This window comes from Schistocerca piceifrons, chromosome 2, assembly GCF_021461385.2.
Source record: "Schistocerca piceifrons isolate TAMUIC-IGC-003096 chromosome 2, iqSchPice1.1, whole genome shotgun sequence".
Lineage (NCBI taxonomy): Eukaryota > Metazoa > Arthropoda > Insecta > Orthoptera > Acrididae > Schistocerca > Schistocerca piceifrons.
Genome location: NC_060139.1, coordinates 1,080,328,447 through 1,080,348,797, shown reverse-complemented (window position 1 = coordinate 1,080,348,797; position 20,351 = coordinate 1,080,328,447). Strand labels below are relative to the sequence as shown.

The 20,351-nt window shown below is 41.0% G+C and overlaps 1 protein-coding gene across 3 annotated transcripts in view; it reads left to right on the top strand.

The window, feature by feature from the left end:
* The window catches only part of LOC124775103, a 227,946-nt gene that overhangs the window by 137,438 nt on the left and 70,157 nt on the right, over positions 1–20,351 (top strand). For all 3 annotated transcript variants that reach the window (XM_047249926.1, XM_047249925.1, XM_047249927.1), the window contains exons 2-4: positions 1,499–2,489; positions 3,977–4,625; positions 17,587–17,936. In XM_047249926.1, the coding sequence (XP_047105882.1) occupies positions 1,861–2,489; positions 3,977–4,625; positions 17,587–17,936 (1,628 nt within the window). In that variant the 5' untranslated portion in view covers positions 1,499–1,860. The remainder of the gene's footprint in view (positions 1–1,498; positions 2,490–3,976; positions 4,626–17,586; positions 17,937–20,351) is intronic.

Genomic DNA, 20,351 nt, shown 5'->3' with positions numbered 1-20,351 from the left:
ATATATATATATATATAGAAGGAAACATTCCACGTGGGAAAAAATATATCCAAAAACAAAGATGATGTGACTTACCAAACGCTGGCACGTCAATAGACACACAAACATACACACAAAATTCTAGCTTTTGCAACCAACGGTTGCCTCGTCAGGAAAGAGGGAAGGAGAGGGAAACACGATAGGATTTGGGTTTTAAGGGAGAGGGTAAGGAGTCATTCCAATCCCGGGAGTGGAAAGACTTACCTTAGGAGGAAAAAAGGATGGGTATACGCGCGCGCACACACACACGCGCACACAAGCAGACATATACAGAGGCAAAGTGTTTCTTTGCTTGTGTCTGTATATGTGTGTGTGTGTGTGTGTGTGTGTGTGTGTGTGTGTGTGTGTGTGTGTGTGTGTGCGCGCGCGTGTATACCCGTCCTTTTTTCCCCCTAAGGTAAGTCTTTCCATATATATATATATATATATATATATTATGAGGTGACTTACCGAACAAAAGCGCTGGCAGGTCGATAGACACACAAACAAACACAAACATACACACAAAATTCAAGCTTTCGCAACAAACTGTTGCCTCATCAGGAAAGAGGGAAGGAGAGGGGAAGACGAAAGGAAGTGGGTTTTAAGGGAGAGGGTAAGGAGTCATTCCAATCCCGGGAGCGGAAAGACTTACCTTAGGGGGAAAAAAGGACAGGTATACACTCGCACACACGCACATATCCATCCACACATACAGACACAAGCAGACATAATAATTTTTCCCACGTGGAATGTTTCCTTCCATTACATTGATATATATATATATATATATATATATATATATATATATATATATATATATATATATATATAAAACAAAGAGGCTGTAACTTACCAAACGAGAAAGTAATGGTTGATAGACACACCTGTCCTTAAGTGCAGCAGTGATCACCTGCATGTCAAAAAATGTGACACCCAGTGCCAATGGAAAAGCAATTTTTATTCGCGTTACGGATTCTTACATTTTCAATTACTAAAGCAACCTTGAGTAAGCATGTTGTGCTATTTAATTTAAGGACACTTCTGTGTCCCAGCAATGATTGAGGGTCTGTGTAACTATATTTTGAAAGTAGATCCATCGGCAAATCTGGCTTATTCCATGTTCAATCCTTACCGTCAGTAGATGAACTTGAATTAAATATTGCTGTGCTACACCAATTTGTGCCATTTATGTAGAACCATTGACATAAAATCACACTTTAATAAGAACTAAAATTATTTTTTTCTGTTGACACTGGGTGTTGGATAAAACAAGCCTCTATTCAGGCTGAGTCCATACAAATTGCAAAAATAAATCCAAGAATTTCTTCTGTAACACTAGTGGAATGCCATATGACCACACATGGAGGAAGAAACCTGATGAAGAGTTACAATGTTCGTAATTATACTACTTTGTGTAAGCATTTACATGTTAGTTTAAAAATTTCACAGTTTAATGAAGATTACTTTGTTCTTGCAGGTGTTGCCATTCAGAGACACACCGCATGGTGGCCACCAAAACTGTGAATTGCTCGCCTCACGTGCTCCTTGGACCACGTCAGTGGTCCTTTATGTGCTCTTGGCCACAGTTATTGGGCAAATGTTATCCTATTACGAAGTTACTGCAGGGCTGGCCCAGACAATGGACAGAAATGGTGTTCAAAATCCCTCTAAATTGACTTGGTGCTCCAATGGTGGAAACATTAGGGAATGGATTTAAACAAGAACATAGAATTACCATGATGCTACAAGTTACCAATAACTGATCTTATTTATTTGCTGTTTCAAAATTCCTTATTTTTAGTGCATTGAGAAATAAGTGTATAAACAACCCGCTTCGTTATGGTGACTCCACCATCAGAGGAAACACCTACAGATGCATCACACCAGAAACGGTTGTCAGTGGATTTGTCATTGCCAGCCCGTTGCCATGGTGTAGATATTGCTTTCGATGTGAGAGAAATAATTCCTCGTGACAAACTAAAACAGGAATTTAATGGTAAACTGGCTCAATATGGCAACTTTCCAGATTTCAAAAACGATTTTAGAAATTCTTACCCATCTCAAGTGTCAGATACATCTCCAATCTTGGAGCCCATCTCCACCATTTCATTACACACTGACCAGAAAGCAGTCAGTGACACAGCAAATTGTGCAGTTAAATTTGAAGAAGGTACAAAATCATCAGCAGACAAAAATTCAGAAAAGGATAGCATCTGCAGCAGTAGCCCCTCCAGCAAGGATCATTCAGAGAAGACCAAAGTGCCGGATGGAGGTTGGGGCTGGGTGGTTGTGATTGCATCACTTGTCATCAGCATGATTGCTGATGGTGTAAGTTTCTCCTTTGGGTTATTGTTCATACAGTTGCTGGATCATTTTGGTGAGAGCAAGAGCAAAACATCTTGGATTGGAAGTCTGTTCATGGCAGTCCCACTTTTATCTGGACCGGTTGGAAGTGCTTTGGTAGACAGGTGAGCACAAATAAATTTCTTGAATATTGTTGGTACTATTCAGATATTATTTTTATCTCAATATTAATAGATTTTGAACAGTTAAAACACCTGGATCAGAATAACAGTGACAGCTAGTTGTTTATGGAACAGCTACCGTGGCAGCAACCAAAGCAAGAGTGTGTTCGTACCTCCTCCTGTCCCATGCACAGTCACGTCATATTGCTCTGCTATCTCAGCTGCAAGTTAAGTCAGTCATTGACAACAGTTGTGATTCATTACGTAATTGTTGTTTTGTTCTTGCATGCTTTGTTTGTGTGTGATATTTTTGTACTATAGAGTGTATGAAACTAACTACAAAATTTCTTTAGAAAGTGATAAGACCTGCAAAGTAAACTCAGTACGACACATTAACAGAAAACATATGAATGTGCTCAGTATGGAACTGCACAGCTGCTGCTACCGGAGCAATATTGCTCTTGCATGCTACGGCGGACCATAATCGTCTCCTGCCACCCCTTTCTGTGCTTATGTCAGTCATTCATTATTCTGATCCTGTTGTAGTGTAAATATTTAATCTGAAATGTATGTGTGTGGAACTTAAATGTCTTAAAAGAAAGATGCCAGATGAATATCATCTAGAGAGTAATGACAGAAATTAATTGCGAGACTGGCAGTGTGTTTCTTATATTGAATAATTTGTAGTCAGTTCTGGCATTAATTTGCCGGTATCTTCTCACTACTCTGTACATTTTGTTCCCATCTCTCAGAAGAAGCTTTGTTTTTTAACATCCACTTAACAGTGTGGTCAAATCTATGTTTAATTCTGTCGGAATTCTGTGGCATTAGCTAATTTTGGAAAAAAGTAGCTCTTTTTCTGGGAATGTTATTTAAAAGTTTTCATCCAACATGGCAGCTATCACCACTTATTCTCTAGTTCTATTCACAGGAGCTGCAGAAAAGGCAATCATATGCGAAATTGTTAAATGTTACTGTATGGTTTTGGAAGACAATTGTAGACTCATTAACAGTTAAGGAAAGAACAAAAAAAGGAATTGTAGCTCATTTTTGTGTAATATTAATAACTAAATAATGTTTGGGTGGAGGTCAGGAGGAGTATGTTATTTTTGTTGAGTGTTACTCTCTCAGCTTCTCCAGTGCCAATGTAGGAATTCCATGTAGCAGACTGTGATTATTGCTTTTTGATTTCTAAATGTTTCTTAATTTCAGGCTTTGTAACCTTTTATTTTTTTAAATTCTTGAAACAGGACATTTGGCTGCCTGAACTTAGATTTCATTTTACTGTTTTTCCTCTGAAGCAAGTGACTTAAGATACTTGCAGAAGCCCTTTCAGCTACAAAATTTGTCTAATTTTGCTGGAAGTATGTTGTAAAAAATATTTTTATAGACTAAATAAACTTACTTTTAGGAACAGTAACAATACATTTTCTTATTCTGACAATTCCAGTAATTTGTAAAATGTTTCTCATTGGCTGTTAACTTTTTAGGTATGGCTGCCGTTGGATGACCATTATAGGAGGCATTGTTTCTGGCATAGGTCTTACATTGAGTGCGTTTGCTGATTCTGTGGAGATGTTGTACATTACATTTGGTCTGATTGCTGGCTTGGGATTAGGACTGTGTTACGTGACAGCAATTGTTAGCATTGCTTACTGGTTTGATAAGAAGAGGACTTTGGCGACTGGTCTGGGCTCATGTGGCACTGGAATTGGTACCTTCATCTATGCACCAATGACGACTTACTTTATTGAAGAGTATGGATGGCGTGGGACGACGTTGCTCCTAGCTGGTACATTCTTCAACATGTGTGTATGTGGAGCACTGATGCGTGATCCAGATTGGTTGGTACTTGAGCAGAGAAAGCAAGCCACAAGCCACTTGTACAAATCTGGACGAGCATCTTCAAGTTGTGCCTCTGTATCTGGCCGATCAGATAATGCTGGTGACTTCCCGGGTGTAGATGGGATCCGCAAAATGCTCTCAAGTGGCCATTCGCCAGAATATGTGCTGACGACATTAGCTGCCAATTTGCAGGACACAGACTTACCCCCAGGAGAATCGGAGGTGGATGGTACAAAAACTCCAGCTTATAGTTCAGTTGTAAATCTCCCCACATTCATTCATAGAAGTGAGAAGGTATGTACTGAAACACTAATATGCAATCTTCCAAAATATTGCCATAGTCGATAGGTTGCATGTGAACATGGAATAAATTCTTGTTACAAGGGCTAGTGCCATAATAATGGTGTTATTGGCTGTGTTAAAACATCCAATTAGCGCTTTAACTGAAAGAGAGAATTCTCCATCATTATGTTTCAGAAATGACTTGAATTAGTGTACCAGAGAATTGTCGGACAAACAGTATTAAAATTTAATAATTATAGAGATATCTTTCTACATTGTACAATCATGTGTGGTTATTTCACAAGTTTTCATCTTTCTTAAAATATAACTTTGTGGGACAAGTATTTAGTTCTGCATATAACTTTATTTAAAAGTGTAGCTGTACCAACTGTATAGGAGAAAAGTATTGGCAGAGGGAGCCAGGGGTTTCTGTTTTTGTAAGTTGTGCGATATCACTCAATAGAACAAAATTTAATGTGACATGCTGAGAATCCTTTGAACATGTTTCAAAAGTTGATACCATATCAGTGAATGTTGAGTCTGTGTTTTGAGCTGCTCTAATAGAATGAGCTGCATTTTTACATTGTAAAGCAGCTACATTTTGATATTAAAATGGTTACACATTTTTAAAAATTACTTGCCATAAAAAACATAAGGAGATGAATTCTAAAAGTGGTGAATGCCCATAAACCACAAACATGTAATTCTGAAGAATTTTTGTAGTTGGAAATGTATATAATCCATGGCGCCCCCCCTCCACACACACACACACACATTTTCTGGGGAAAATAAAATAATACTTTCGGTGAAAGAAAGGCTATTGGGCTGCTAACATGTAGAATTTAAGTGGAGAAAGAAAGAATGAGAATGTTTAATACTGTCACCACATAAATAACAGTAGTACCCCGCTTTTACCTTCCCAGAATTAACATTTTCCCATTGTTTATGACATTTTTTATCAGTCCCAACAAATTTCCTATGCCCACAATATTAATTTGCACCTGATTTTGCGTCAACATATTTATAATTTTCCCACGATTTACGCATTATGAAAAAATGTTTGTGGAGAAAATATGATGTTGGCATAATGTTGGCTGTCCAGTACGGTAGTGTTTACAAATATTAAGTGGTTAAGTTTCTTGACACCAGGGCACTTGATTCAGCGGATTTTAATGGGTAAACGAGTAAAAGTTGTAACAATTTGTGCCGTATCTCCCGCCGCTGCCAAGCTCTGTGGCGTGGTGGCTGATGGGAGTATATAACGAGGTTCATTCGAATGAAGATATCGTGACCAATTACAAACATTTCCAAACTGTCTCTACTGCGCAAATGCAGTTTCGTGATTGTTGTGATCATTGTGACACCTTTGTCTAAGCGTATTTAGCGGTTTCGGCATATGGCCATGTGGAGCACTAGTTGACACAGTCATTCACTTTGTGTTGCTGAAATGTTTTTAGTGTAAACACAGCGCTGGTTATGTATTGTATTCATGCTGAGCAAAACGTGTTTCAAGAATTTTTTCTTGTTGTCAAGTGCAGTATTTGCGTAAGTATTTTTTGTGATGTTACATGAACCAACAATGTAAGTGTTTGTTTGTTTGTTTGTGTGTGTGTGTGTGTGTGTGTGTGTGTGTGTGTGTGTGTGTGTGTGTGTGTTCTTTCTACATAACTGATGAGGCACAGTACCTGGTAACCTTAAAAGACGAGTACAGTGCAAGAGACGCAGAATAACACATATTTAAACACAATACAAAATACTTATTTACATATTTGCACTTGACAACGAGAAAAAATTCCCAAAACACGTCGTGCTAAGCTTGAAAAAGTACATAACTAGTGCAGTATTTCATTTAAATAATGCATGACAGATGCAGGCTTTCCAAAAACATTGATTATGAGGTTTGAAATTAAAAATTCTTGAAATGCGTCGTTAAACATGACAAAATACGTAACTAGTGCAGTATTTCATTATTTAAATAATAAATGGCAGCTGCAAGCTTTCCAAAAACATCGATTATGATGTTTGAAATTAGGTCAAACGTTTCCACTTCCCAGACAGTTATCAATTCCAGTTACATCAGCAGTTTTTATTAGCTAATAGACCTTTATTAGATGATAAAAAAAGTCACTGACAAATCTTTTGATGCCTGCTATGTACATACATCATACATAAAGTGCCAGGGGGTTGTTTATGGTGTCTGTAGAAAATAATTCTTATATTTACTATTTGTTATTGGATAGCTGATCAGTCGTGGATATGTCCTCTCTGGGCTTAACAAAAGTGTCATAAGCTCATGGAAATGATTTGTTCTGGTGTATTGTGCTTGCCAATATAAATTAAATTGTCTGTGGCTATGCAGCATTTCTTGAACAGCTCTTCCATTGTATGTCAACCCATAAGTGTTTGCTACAGTCAACCATAGCTGCAGAACTTATGCAAAATGACAATTGGACTGCTAACATGATTAACCAGAGGTATGTCACATATGTAACTTCACTAATCAAAAATAGTCTTTGGCTGGCTCAGTTGTTGGCAGTTGATCGAATTTTACATTGCTCATATATTGATGAGCTCTTCTATATGAGACCTCACTTACACATGTGGTGTACTCATCAATTTATGACCATGTGACTGCATTTCTGCCACCTTTCTGTTGTTCAAATGTTCTCCATATCAGACTCCAAAGGCTATCCTCAGATGCTACAATAGAGAATAGAAAAGCTTAAATTAATACCTAAAGCAAGTGCAGTTATTTTTGGTAGATCTCTACTGGTAAAGTTAGGAAAGTGGTACTAAAATGCACATGGTTCTTACCTGTGGATGGTATTTGATGAATAAGAGTTCATGAATTCTTAACTAAATATAAAATCAGAAATCAGGAAATTGACATACAACCATGTATACTTTCCTTTTCCCACTCTTTGCACTAGTTGCATGTGTCCTTATAAGAGAAATCTCAGCAGTTTTACTGACAGTTACAAGAATATTTCATTCAGTTATTCACAAATTGTGAAAGTAAATACATGTCATTAAAACAGTAAAATCTATTTAGGACAAAATGAGGCCTTTTGAAGTAAGAATAGCAATCTTTATGGTGTATTTTTTGGTTGTGGTGATGCTGTGCTTCTGGCTGCTAGATGTGTACACCACTGCACATAGGACGATCAGAGCAGTTTCTTATTGCAGCTCCCTGACACTCTTCTTCCAGCTGCACGGTGTTCGTATTGGGTGGGTAGATGTTAGGAAGCGCAGACGTGACCCAGACAGCACAGTGTGGCACTCGTTCACAAGGTGGCTCGTGACCAGCTGGAGGATGTGTGCAGGAATCGGCAACTAACTTGACTAAGTAAATTGTTACAAATGTTAAAATATGCATTAGGTACAAACACAGGTCATACATTGAGGAGTTTATCCAGTTCTTTGTGTTACTTGGTGTAAATCTCCAGTTCTAAAAGGTTGTGGAGGAGGAAGAGGAGACGACGACTTGGGTTAAGGCTCCTCAATTGCCCCTGTAGGTGCCAGATCCCCTCACACATTTGGATTCTTAACTGATGTTTGTGGATGTGATTCCATCCCCGCTGGTGGCGGGCAGTGAGCCTCCAGCGTGACTCGTGACTCTTTCGTGTGTAACCTGCTTCAGTCAGGGTCATTCGGTAGAATTGTAATGGGTACTACTATCACCTCATGGACCACCACCACCTTATTTCCTCTTCTCCAGTTTTCATCGCTCTCCAGAAAAACATTTCACTGATGACCATTCTCCTATGCTCCGTGGTTATTGTGTGTTCTGTTGCAACTGTGTTGGTCCCTAGAGGGCATCTGGAGGGTCTTTACTTTTCATACAGATGGCGTCAGTGATTGGATTCCCCTTCATACCTTGTTGGAGGCAGTAGCGGTGCGGGTGCAAACATGCTTAATGTTACCTTTTAAATGTTTACATACCTCCAGGTGGGCTACTCATGTTGAATTGACTACATAAATCACAGCTTTCCTCCCATTTCTCCTGCTTGGGGACTTGAACACACACCACTGCGTGTGGCAGAGTACGACTTTGTCTGAGAGGGGCCTTCTAATTTACCAACGAGCCATCCCTTTTACGCCGTCTCAACTCCGTCCATCATCAGGGGTTACGTCTTGCGACCGGAGCATTCTCTACTAGTCCTGTCGAGAGTCTTTATGCTGAAGCTGTTGAATTACCATTGACCTACAGGCGTGACATACTGCTTTGTCGGTATGCCTGCCGGCTGTTGTCAATGCCCGACCACCCTTCGTATCAGTCCTTCTTCGACGATTCTCTCGACTGTCAGTATAGGTTGTATTTGTCTGCCCTGCTACCCCCTGGAGTCCGCTTTCGTCGCCTGCTTCGACAATTGGATTTTGCCCTCCCTACCACCTTCAAAGAGGGTGAGAGCACGACACCACCTTGGCTCCAGGCTCCGGTTCACATTCATCGTGACCTCAGCACACCCCCGAAAGAGGGTACTCCGGATGCAGTGTATTGCTCAGTTTGTCGAACTTTGTGCGCGACTCTCAGTAACACCTTTATTTACACTGATGGCTCCAAAACTGACGATGGTGTCGGCTGTGCCTTTTTCGTCGGGGACGTCACCTTTAAATACCGGCTCCTCGACCAGTGTTCCAGCTTTACGGCCGAGCTTTTTGCTCTCTATCAGGCCGTTCAGTATGTCCACCGCCACCGCCATTCTCCGTATGTACTCTGCTCTGATTCACTCAGTGCTCTTCAGAGCCTTGGAGCTCCATATCCAGTCCATCCCTTGGTGCAACGGATCCAGCAATCCCTCCATTCTTTTGCTGCTGATGGCTCTCCTGTTAGTTTTATGTGAGTTCCAGGCCATGTAGGAGTGCCTGGGAATGAAGCTGCTGATGCTGCGGCCGAGGCTGCAGTCCTCCTGCCTCGGCCAGCGTCCCTTTGTGTCCCATCGTCTGACATTAGTGAGGTTGTTTGTAAGAGGTTTGTGTCATTATGGTGGGATACTTGGTCGTCACTTCAAGAAAATAAGCTCCGGGCCATAAAGCCGTTCCCAACAGCTTGGACAACCTCCTCCCGACCATCTTGGCGAGAGGAGGTCATTTTGGTCAGGTTGCGGATTTGGCATTGCCGGTTTAGCCACCGCTACCTGCTATCCAGTAACCCTGCCTTGCAGTGCCCTTGTGGTCATGCATTGACAGTGCGCCATGTTTTATTGTTGTGTCCCCGTTTTAATCAATCTCGGGTTTTCCTGTCTCTGCCATCTGCCTTACAGGAAATTTTAGCTGATGACGCTCGAGCAGCTGCTCGTGTTCTTCATTTTATTACTTTGACGGACTTGTCCAAAGACATCTAACTCTTTTAATTATTTTATCTGCATCTTTGTAAGAACTTTCTGGTGCCCCCCCCCCTTGCCCCCCCCCCCCACCCCCCCCCTAGTTTTCCCAGATTATATGTGCACTTACATTTGTGACTGGGCGCTAATGACCTTAGTAGTTGAGCGCCCTAAAACCCCACAAATAATAATAATAATAATAATAATTTACCAACATCTCACAGACCATGATCTATGACTCCTAGGTGATAGTTCTACCCATTTCAGTGGTGTCCATGGCTCCGTTTCAACTATAGATCAAATGATCGCCTGTCCTAATCTTGCAGATTCACTATATTGTTCAATTCATGATAACCTGTGTGACAGGGACCACTTTCTGGCACTTCAGAGCAAACTGGTTTTTGTATGCCTCTGCTGTTACATTCACCACCTCTATCGTTTGATCGTATTGATGAGATGTGCAATGCATCTGATGTGATCACTCGGACCGCTGGAACTACTTTTCCCCTTTCTACAAGTCCCCCTTAATGTTGTCCAGTGCTTTGGTGTAAAAGACACATTGCTGTAGCTATTCAGGATCGCTGCCGAGCCCTGCAACAATTCAAACAATATCTTTTGCAGACCAACCTTATCACTTTTAATTGACTTCATGCTAAGGCACAATATTTAATCAAATGTAATAAGAAGGAATGCTGAGAGAAGTGTATCTTCTCCCTGGGAACGTCAACCTCTTCATCTCAGATGTGGGTCAACCTCCAGGGTCTTATGAGCCACCACTGATGAACTACTGTTCTGGGTCTTGTCCCACAGGGTGGTTTCTGTACAGATTCATCAGTTCTTGCAGAACACCTGGCGACCCATTTTACACCAGCATAGGTATCCTCTTCCTATCCTGTTACATTTCTACTGTTTAACTCTTCACCAGCTGATTCCGCAATGAATCATTCACTGACTGAGAACTACTTCAGGCTCGTGCCTCGACACATGACACAGCCCCCGGCTCTGATTAAATTCATAATCAGGTGATCCCTAAATGTTGCTAAAATCAGCATCTCCGCTAGATCTTAAACTGTATGTGAATCCAATGTACCTTCCCCCTGCAGTGGCAAGATTGCATAGTTGTCCCAGTCCTTGAGCCAGGCAAGAACCAAATGTCCCTTGACAGTTACTGGTGGATTAGCATGACCAGTGTATTCTATAAGGTGTTGGAGAGGATGTTTTGCTCACACATTATGCTGGGTTCTTGAATGTCTGGGCCTTTTGTCCCCCTATAAGTGTGGTTTGTGGAAGGGGCGATCAACAACTGTCCATCTGCTTAGGTTTGAAGAAGCAATCTGATAGTCTCCTTCTAAATGCCAACATCTATCACAGTCTTCTTTTTGATCTGTTGACCTGCATAAGGTGTACAAGACTGCTTGGAGTCATCACATTTTACTTACTCTCAATGCCCTCGATGACTGGTGCGTTTGAGACCCCCTACTGAATTTTATTAGTTACTTTTTATCCCACCGGTTGTTCCAGTTTAGAATTGGCACTTCACTGACCACCTCGTGGGTCCAAGAGAAAGGCGTCCCACAGGGCTGTGTGTTGAGTGTTATCTCTTCCTAATTGCCTTCTATGGGCTTGTGTCCTCAGTTGGGTGGCTGGTCATCACCTGCGTAGTACGTCGACTTTTGCGTTTAGTACAGCTCCCAGTCCATAGCCTCTGCAGCACCACCTTCAAAGCGCTACAGGGTGCTACTGTCTTTTACACTGATGACTCTAAAACAGTGTATCAGACCAAATACATTTTTACGTCTCCTACTGGTATGGAACTACTGGGAACATGGAGTGTGTTCTTGGAATAGCAAACAGCCGTTAGCACAGCCCTCTATTTTTTAAACATGCTGCCGTTGGCAATGTTTTACTATGTACTGATTCAGCGTAGTCTTTCCCCAAATGGGCGATATTGAGGTGGAAAAGGGGCTTGTGTGTTTCCAACAAAATGGCGCCCTACCTCATTGCAATAACCATGTGCGTGCGGATCTTGATGCTCGCTTTCCGTGAAGGTGGATAGGCAGTGCTGGCCCAATACTTTGGCCAGCACGAAGCCCCGACTTAAGCCCAGTGGACTTTCCCTTTTAGGACCACATAAAAAATGTTGTCTACAGTGAAAAGATCAGAGACATCAATCATTTACAGGAAAGAATCGCCACAGTGGTTGGGACAGTTAAACCTGAAATGTTGGTGAGTATGTGGCGACAAGTGGAATATCGTCTCAAGGGCAACAAATGGATCCCACATCGATACTCATTGACGTATTTTTTCATTAATTTCCCCATTAAATTTATACTTAAAACCAGGGAGTTCTTTATCAAACACCCTGTATAACACATTAGAAATTGCCACTCGTGGAAGTTGAACAGTGTACACAGAGAAGTGGGAATTTGATAAAAGCTTTGAAATTGAGTGACCAGAGATGAATGCAGTGAATGGAATGGACAGTAGCTCACTACTGGATAAAGTATGATGGAAATAGAAGAGTAATGAGTGACCACTGTAAAAAAGAACGAGGCGCAGAGAATTAGACCAAAGGAGGAATAAGGAATGCCAGAACTAAATGAGAAATTGTTGACCACCTGAAAAAGTATGATACCAATCAAGAGAGACCAGTCTGAAGAGAACAGTGGAAAACAGTTCCGTAGATGTCATTCCTTGGCCTTTGCTCTGTTTTTACTAAACCTGTTGCTTTGGATCTGTTTCTTTGTAAACGACTGATCTCTAATGTGATGTGGACATTTACTTGCCATAGAACTGAGTAAAGACAGTGTTCAGCCAATTTGTAAGTAGTTTAAGGCTCTTTTTTTCAAGTCATCAATCTTCTGACTGGTTTGGTGCGGCCCGTCCCGAATTCCTCTCCTGTGCCAACCTTTTCATCTCAATAGTAGCAATTGCAACCCAAGTCCACACCACATCTGAGGCTCCAATTCTATTCAGCTCTGGTTTTCTCACAGTCAGTGTTTCACTACCATACAATACTATGCTCCAAACGTACATTCTCATAAATTTCTTCCAGAAATGAAGAGCTATGTTTCATACTAGTTGACTCTTGGGGAGGAATGCTCTTTTTGCCAGTGCTAGTCTGCTTTTGATGTCCTCCTTGCACCGTCCGTCATTGGTTAGTTTTCTGCCTAGGTAGCTGAATTCTTTAACTTCATCTACTTCGTGACCATCAGTCCTGACGTTAAGTTTCTCGCAGTTGTCATTTCTGCTACTTCTCATTACTTTAGTGTTTCTTCGATTTACTCTGCCCATATTCTGTACTCATTAGACTGTTCTTTCCTTTCAGCTTATTCTTGTTAGCAATGCGTGAGCTGTTAAGCTGATTGTTCGATAATTGTCTCACTTGTCAGCTCTTGCAGTCTTCAGAATTGTGTGGATGATATTTCTCCGTTAGTCAGATAGTATTTCGCCAGACGCATACATTCTACACACCAATGTGAATAGTCATTTCGTTGCCACTTCCCCCCAATGATTCTTGAAATTCTGATGGAATGTTACCTATCCTTTCTGCCTTACTTGATCTTAAGTCCTCCAAAGCACTCGCAAATTCTGATTCTACTAGTGAATCTCCCATCTCTTCTAAATAGACTTTCGTTTCTACTTCTGTCATATCAGACAAATCTTCCTCCTCATAGTCGTCCAATGTACTCTTTCCACCCGTCCGCTCTCTCCTCCGCATTTAACGGTGGAATTCCCATTGCATTCGTAATGTTACCCCCTTGCTTTTAATTTCACCTAATGTTGTTTTAACTTTCCTATTTGCTGAATCAGTCCTTCTGACAATGATTTCTTTTTTGATTTCTTCACATTTTTCATGCAGCCATTTCACCTTAGCTTTCCTGTACTTCATTACTCAGTGACTTGTAGTTCTGTATTCCTGAATTTCCCTGAACATTTTTGTACTTTCTTCTTTCATTGATCAACTGAAGTATTTCTTATGTTACCCATGGTTTCTTTGCAGTTACCCTCTGTGATCGTCTTTCCAACTTCTGTTATTGCCCCTTTTATAGATGTTGATTCCTCTTCAACTGTACTGCCTACTGAGTGACTCCTTATTGCTGTATCTGTAGCCTTAGAGAACTTAAGTGTATATAGTCATTCCTTAGTACTTCTTTGCATATTGATTGTTCCTTTCTAATCTCTTAAACTTGAGCCTAATCTTAATCACTACTGCATAGTGATTTGAGTCTATATCTGCTCCTGTGGACACCTTACAATCCAGTATCTGATTTTGGAATCTATCTGACCATGTTGTAATGTAACTGAAATCTTCGTGTATCACTCGGCCTTTTCCAAGTATTCCTTCTCTTCTTGTGATTCTTGAACAGAGTATTTGCTATTACTAGCTGAAATTTATTACAGAACTCGATTAGTCTTTCTCCTCTCTCATTCCTTGTCCCAAGCCCATATTCTCCTATAGACTTTTTCTTCTATTCCTTCCCCTACAACTGCATTCCAGTCTCCCATGACTATTACATTTTCATCTCCATTTATGTACTGTATTACCCTTTCAATATCTTCTTATACTTTCTCTGTCTCATCTTCAGTTTGTGATGTCGGCACGTATATCTGAACTATCGTTGTCGGTGTTAATTTACTGTTGATTCTGATAACACAGTAACCCTAACACTTAACTGTTCACAGTAATACACTCTTCTGCCCAATCTTCCTATTCATAACGAATCTTACTCCCATTATACCATTGTTTGCTGGTGTTAATATTACCCTATACTCATTTGACTAGAAAACCTTGTCTTCTTTCCATTTCACTTCACTGAACTCTACTATACCCAGATTGAGCTTCTGCATTTCGCTTTTCAGATTTTCTAGCTTCCGTACCACAACCAAGCTTCTGATGTTCCATACACCAACTCTTAGAATGTTATCCTTTTGTTGGGTGTACAATCTTTTTCTCATAGTCAGCTTTCCCTTGGCAACCCCCTCCCAGAGATCCAGATGGAGGACTATTCTGGAATCTTTTGCCGACGGAGAGATGATCATGACATGTTTTCAGTTACAGGCTACATGTCCGGTGGGTACAGGTTGTGTGTTGAATGCTCCAGTAGTGCTCTGAATATGTCATATAGACATGAATTCCATGTGAATTATGGTCAGTTTGTACAACCTAAGTGGAACTAATTTCTGTGGTCTCATTCTCTTGGTTACCTCCTTTAATAGTGTTAGGAGTGAAAAGTGTTAGTGTTTCATAATGTCACATAATAATACTGTATAGACCTCCTTCAGCCACAGCTTTGTATTGATCTGTCACAAGGTCCGAAAGACTTGGTTCAGCCCGAGGCCCTCCACCAGCAATTTTTTCCATCCGAGGGTTCAGAAGTAGTCTATACTGATAGCTCGATGGTTGTTGGTCATGTAGTCTTTGTTTGTGCCGAATTGTGCTCCTTGCCAGATACAGTGGCTGTAGTATTTTCCCTGTTGGGTTGGTAGCCATCGCTTGTGCTTTTGAGCGTATCCATTTCTGCACCGGTGAGTCCTTTCTCATCTTCTGCAACTCCTTGAACAGTTTTCAAGCTCTCAACTGGTTTTACCACCACCATCCCTTGGTCATGCTAATTTAGGATTCCCTATGTGCCCTTGAACAGTGTGGATATCAGTGACCTGTGTCTGTTACCTGGGCCACGTTTGGATCCTGGGGAATAAACTCACTGATAGCAAAATTGGCTACCAGTAAGCCGACTCTTGAGGTCAGTATTCTGTAAACAGACCTCCAATCGGTATTACGCCATCAAGTTTTAGAAACTGGAATGGCTCATTTCGACTTCACCAAACTAACTACGGGCGATAAAGGAGACTACGAATCTGTGGAGGTCCTGCAAGCAGGCATCTTGGGAAGACTGTCCTTTGCTGGCTCAGCATTGGCCACACTTTCATTACTCGTCATCTCCTCCATCATGAGGACCCACCCCACTGTTGTGGTGGTTCTCATTTGATGGTGGTCCACATTTTGCTGGTCTTTCCCAACATAGTCGCCCTGCGGCAGACTCTAGATCTCCCTTACCCACTACCCCTGGTGATAGGAGATGATGCCTCAGCAGCTGACTTACTTTTACATCTTATTAATTGGCAGAAACTCTGTTGCCTCCTCTGCCTAGACCATGCTGTGGCTGTCTGGGCTTAGTGATCTACCCCAGCCATCACCCTACCTGCACTTCTGCTCTTCCTTCCCTCCTCTCACATGATCTGTTCAATTTGTTCGTCTCATGTCTTTCTGTGCTTCTCTTGCCCTGTTTGTGTTGCTAGTCTTTCCTAGGCAATTTCTGAGTGCTGTACCTCTGGTAAGTGGTGGGTGATGTATGTTCTCTCATTGCAGTCTGCTTTCGAGGGCTTCCGGCTGCTCCCTAGATAGGACACCTTGCCGCCTTTCTTCCTGTATCCCCCCTTTCCTCATTTTCCCCCCCTTACCTAGCCTTTGTTGACCTTTGGTAGACCTTGGGGTTTTCTTCTCATTGGTTTTGCGCAGTAGGCAATCTCTGATGTAGAGACACGTTGACCTCTCTGTTCAAGGAAAAAGGGACTGATGACCTAGTAGTGTGCTCCCTTTAATCAACCAACCAACCTCCCGTGGCTTGATCATAATGTTAACTTTATCTGCTTTGAGTATGTGGTATCCACATCTGCTCATAAGTCAAGGGTGGCTGCTCTCTCCATAGGTGAAATGTTATTGTAGGGTGTACTCATGTAAACACTTGACAAAATTACCTACAAATTTTCTCTGATGCATCTGCTGTTATTAAATTAAAAGAGAATTGCTGGATGTCAGAAATTGCCTATCATATTTCAGCACAGTCTTCTGGTCACTGATAAAGTATTGTTAAGTTCCTCTATTAAGACCCTACTGGTACGTGTGTTGGGTACTTTTAAATCGCTGCAGGAGTGTACTTGGGGAAAGTTCTCCTTATCAATATCAGGTGAATCAGATTCTGCAAAATCACAGCAAAACATTAGTGATGTGGAACGTGAAGTTTCCCAGTGACGGCATTCTAGGTTGTGTGCAGGTGGTAGCCATAATTTTGATGAATACAGGTTTTCTGGCAGTTGTATTACCACTGATTCAACAACATTGGAATTGCAGAAGTTTGTTGTATGTGCCACAGTGTTTGTTCCGTTATAATCCATTGAATGACAAGAAACAGAAAATGTCTGGTACTTGAGAATTTGCTGCCTTGTGAAGGAATTGAATAGCTTCCAGTTGCCTGTTTGACTTATATAACACAGTGTATTTGTACGGTAATATTGTATTCCTGTGCACATTTCCTGCTGAAGGACGCTTGTGTGTCAGATATATCAGTAGATAAATATTTTAATCATGTTAGCAGCTACATAAAGTAGATAATGAAAACTGTAGAACTTAATTGTGAGCTTGTTACCTGCAAAGTTTTATGTGCACTATTTATGAGGTACATCTCATATTTAATGATTTGTTAAAATATTTTTTATATCTGTATCTTTTTGGAAAACATGACTTGTCACTATCTGAAACTGTTGTAGCCATAAATAATTGTGCAGCCAATCTTGTTCTGTTGCTACATAGTTTTACAGTTCAGGAATTAAAGTAATCATAAATAACACAGTTAACCGTTTTACAGGTTCCACTGGAAGTGCTGGAATCACTCTGCACTAAGAGGAGAGTGTTCAGTGTAATAATGGAAAATTATCCAAGCCTACTTTCGTGCAGAAGTATGTCAGATAAAGGTATCAACAAGCTTCCTGTAACATCACACTCAGTTTCTCACCGTATCCCAGTGTCAATGGAGGTCCACATTCCCAAGAAAGAAGAATCAATTCCAGCTTGCGAGTACGAAGGAAACGATGCAGAAAAACCTACTCAGCAGGCTACATCACCACTGCTGCCTAATGGAGGAGTGACACAGCCAATGAATATAATTCCACTGGCTACAGGGCCATCAAACTACCTAAAAGGCATCCGTATGCACAGGTGATAAGTGTATGATTGCACAGATATGTTTTCTTGTTGTATATGAATGCAGGGGTGTGTGTGTGTGTGTGTGTGTGTGTGTGTGTGTGTGTGTGTGTGTGTGTGTGTTTAAATTCTGTAATGTTATATCCGTATTAGTTGTATCAGAAATATGTGAATTCTGCATGGAGGAGAATAGGCAAATGGGGAACCACATTGTTTCCTGAATACATGCATTTCTCTCTTACTGGGAGTGAATTGCGATTTACGATCTGTACAGAAACCAGATGGCAGCTATATTAGTCGAGATGGCAAACAGTGATTGGGAAGGGAGTGAGACAGGGTTGTAGCCTATCCCCAATGTTATTCAATCTATATATTGAGCAAGCAGTAAAGGAAACAAAAGAAAAATTTGTAATAGGGATTAAAATCCATGGAGAAGAAATAAAAACTTTGAAGTTTGCCAATGCCATTGTAATTCTGTCAGTCAGCAAAGGGCCTGGAAGAGCAGTTGAACGGAATGGACAGTCTTGGAAGGAGGATATAAGATGAACATCACAAAAGGAAAATTAGGATAATGGAATGTAGTCGAATTAAATCAGGTGATGCTGAGGGAATTGTATCAGGAAATTAGAGACTTGAAGTAGTAAATGAGTTTTGCTATCTGGGGCGCAAACTAACTGATAATGGTCAAAGTAGAGACGATATAATATGTAGACTGCCAATTGCAAGGAAAGCGTTTCTGAAGAAGAGAAATTTGTTAACATAGAGTATAGATTTAAGTGTCAGGAAGTCGTTTCTGAAAGTATTTGTATGGAGTGTAGCCATGTATGGAAGTGAAACATGGACAATAAATAGTTTATACAAGAAGAGCGTAGAAGCTTTTGAAATGTGGTGCTACAGAAGAATGCTGAAGATCGGACGGGTAGATCACATAACTAATGAGGAGGTACTGAACAGAATTGGGGAGAAGAGGACTTAGTGGGACAGCTTGACTGGAAGGGATAGGTTGATAGGACATATTCTGAGGCATCAAGGGATCACCAATTTAGTACTGGAGGGCAGAGTGGAGGGTAAACATTGTAGAGGGAGACTAAAGAGGTGAATACACTTTGCAGATTCAGAAGGATGTAGGTTGCAGTAGGTACTTGGAGATGAAGCTTGCACAGGATAGTGTAGCATGGAGAGCTGTATCAGACCAGTCTCTCAACTGAAGACAACAGCAAAACAAATATGTACATACCAACCAAGGGTGTGGATGATAAGGACATTGAAGAAACTCGTGATAATATCATTGACCTAACAAAATATGTTTAAAGATCTGATGGAATAGCCTTAAATTTGTTGAAAATGCAGCAGTAAAGGTACTAGTATTCAAAAAAACATTACGAATAATAGTTGAGATACTAGATTTAATATGTAATGAAAAAGTAAAAATGTTGAAAGTGAACGGGAAGAAGTCACTCGGAAATGAAATTAGCTATATATATAGACATTCTAGAGAAGAGCTGATGGCAAATAGTTGTCAAAGGTAAGTACTTACATTAAAGCATGGAACTGTAGATGCTTCACATAGGCTATTTAATAATAACCACAGGGATCACAGAATAAGGAGCATAATGATGAAAAAACATTTAAGATAATTGGGTAGTGGAAATAGAAGAAACACTGGGGTAAACTTTAGAGTTGACCAGAAGAAATTCTCGATAGAAAAAGTTTGCTAAAATAATATGCAACTCTTATGGGCATCAGGCCATAGAACAGAGGAAGAATTATTGACTGGTAAGTTTTGATAGAATTTAAATACTTTAAGGCATAAAGACCACTCACCAAAAAGCAGAAGTATTGCCTTAGATATACAAAACAAAGAATACATCAGAGCTTGCAGAGTAAATCCTTTCTTGAGCTAGAGTAAGAGTACACACGGAGAGAGAGAGAGAGAGAGAGAGAGAGAGAGAGAGAGAGAGAGAGAGAGAGAGCGCATGCGTGCACATGCACACGCACATGTACTTACATACGCACAGTCCCCTACATCGTGTCGACTGGATGCACAATGCCAGGACTGCAGATACATGAAATAATGTAGGGTTAGGGAGGATTGTGCTAGGTGGGGTGGGTAGAGAGGGGGAGGTGTAGAAGGCAGGAAGAGGGGTTTGGGTGGGTAGCTAGTGGCTCTGGGGGAGGTAGCTAGTTGGCTGGTAGGAATGTGGGAGGGACAGGTGCCAAGGTACCATAGGCTAGGCATTTGATGCATAGATGTTGAAATCAGAAGGGAGGGGGCACACAATGAAGGTGACCAGGGGCACGAACTAGGAGGGGGTGGAAGGATGGAGGAAGGGGAAACTGTTGGGTGAATGGTGGGGGACAGTGGACAGGTTGTATATGCCCTGGGATGACTGGAAAATCTGGGAAAAACCCAGGAACTTTCTCATCTAG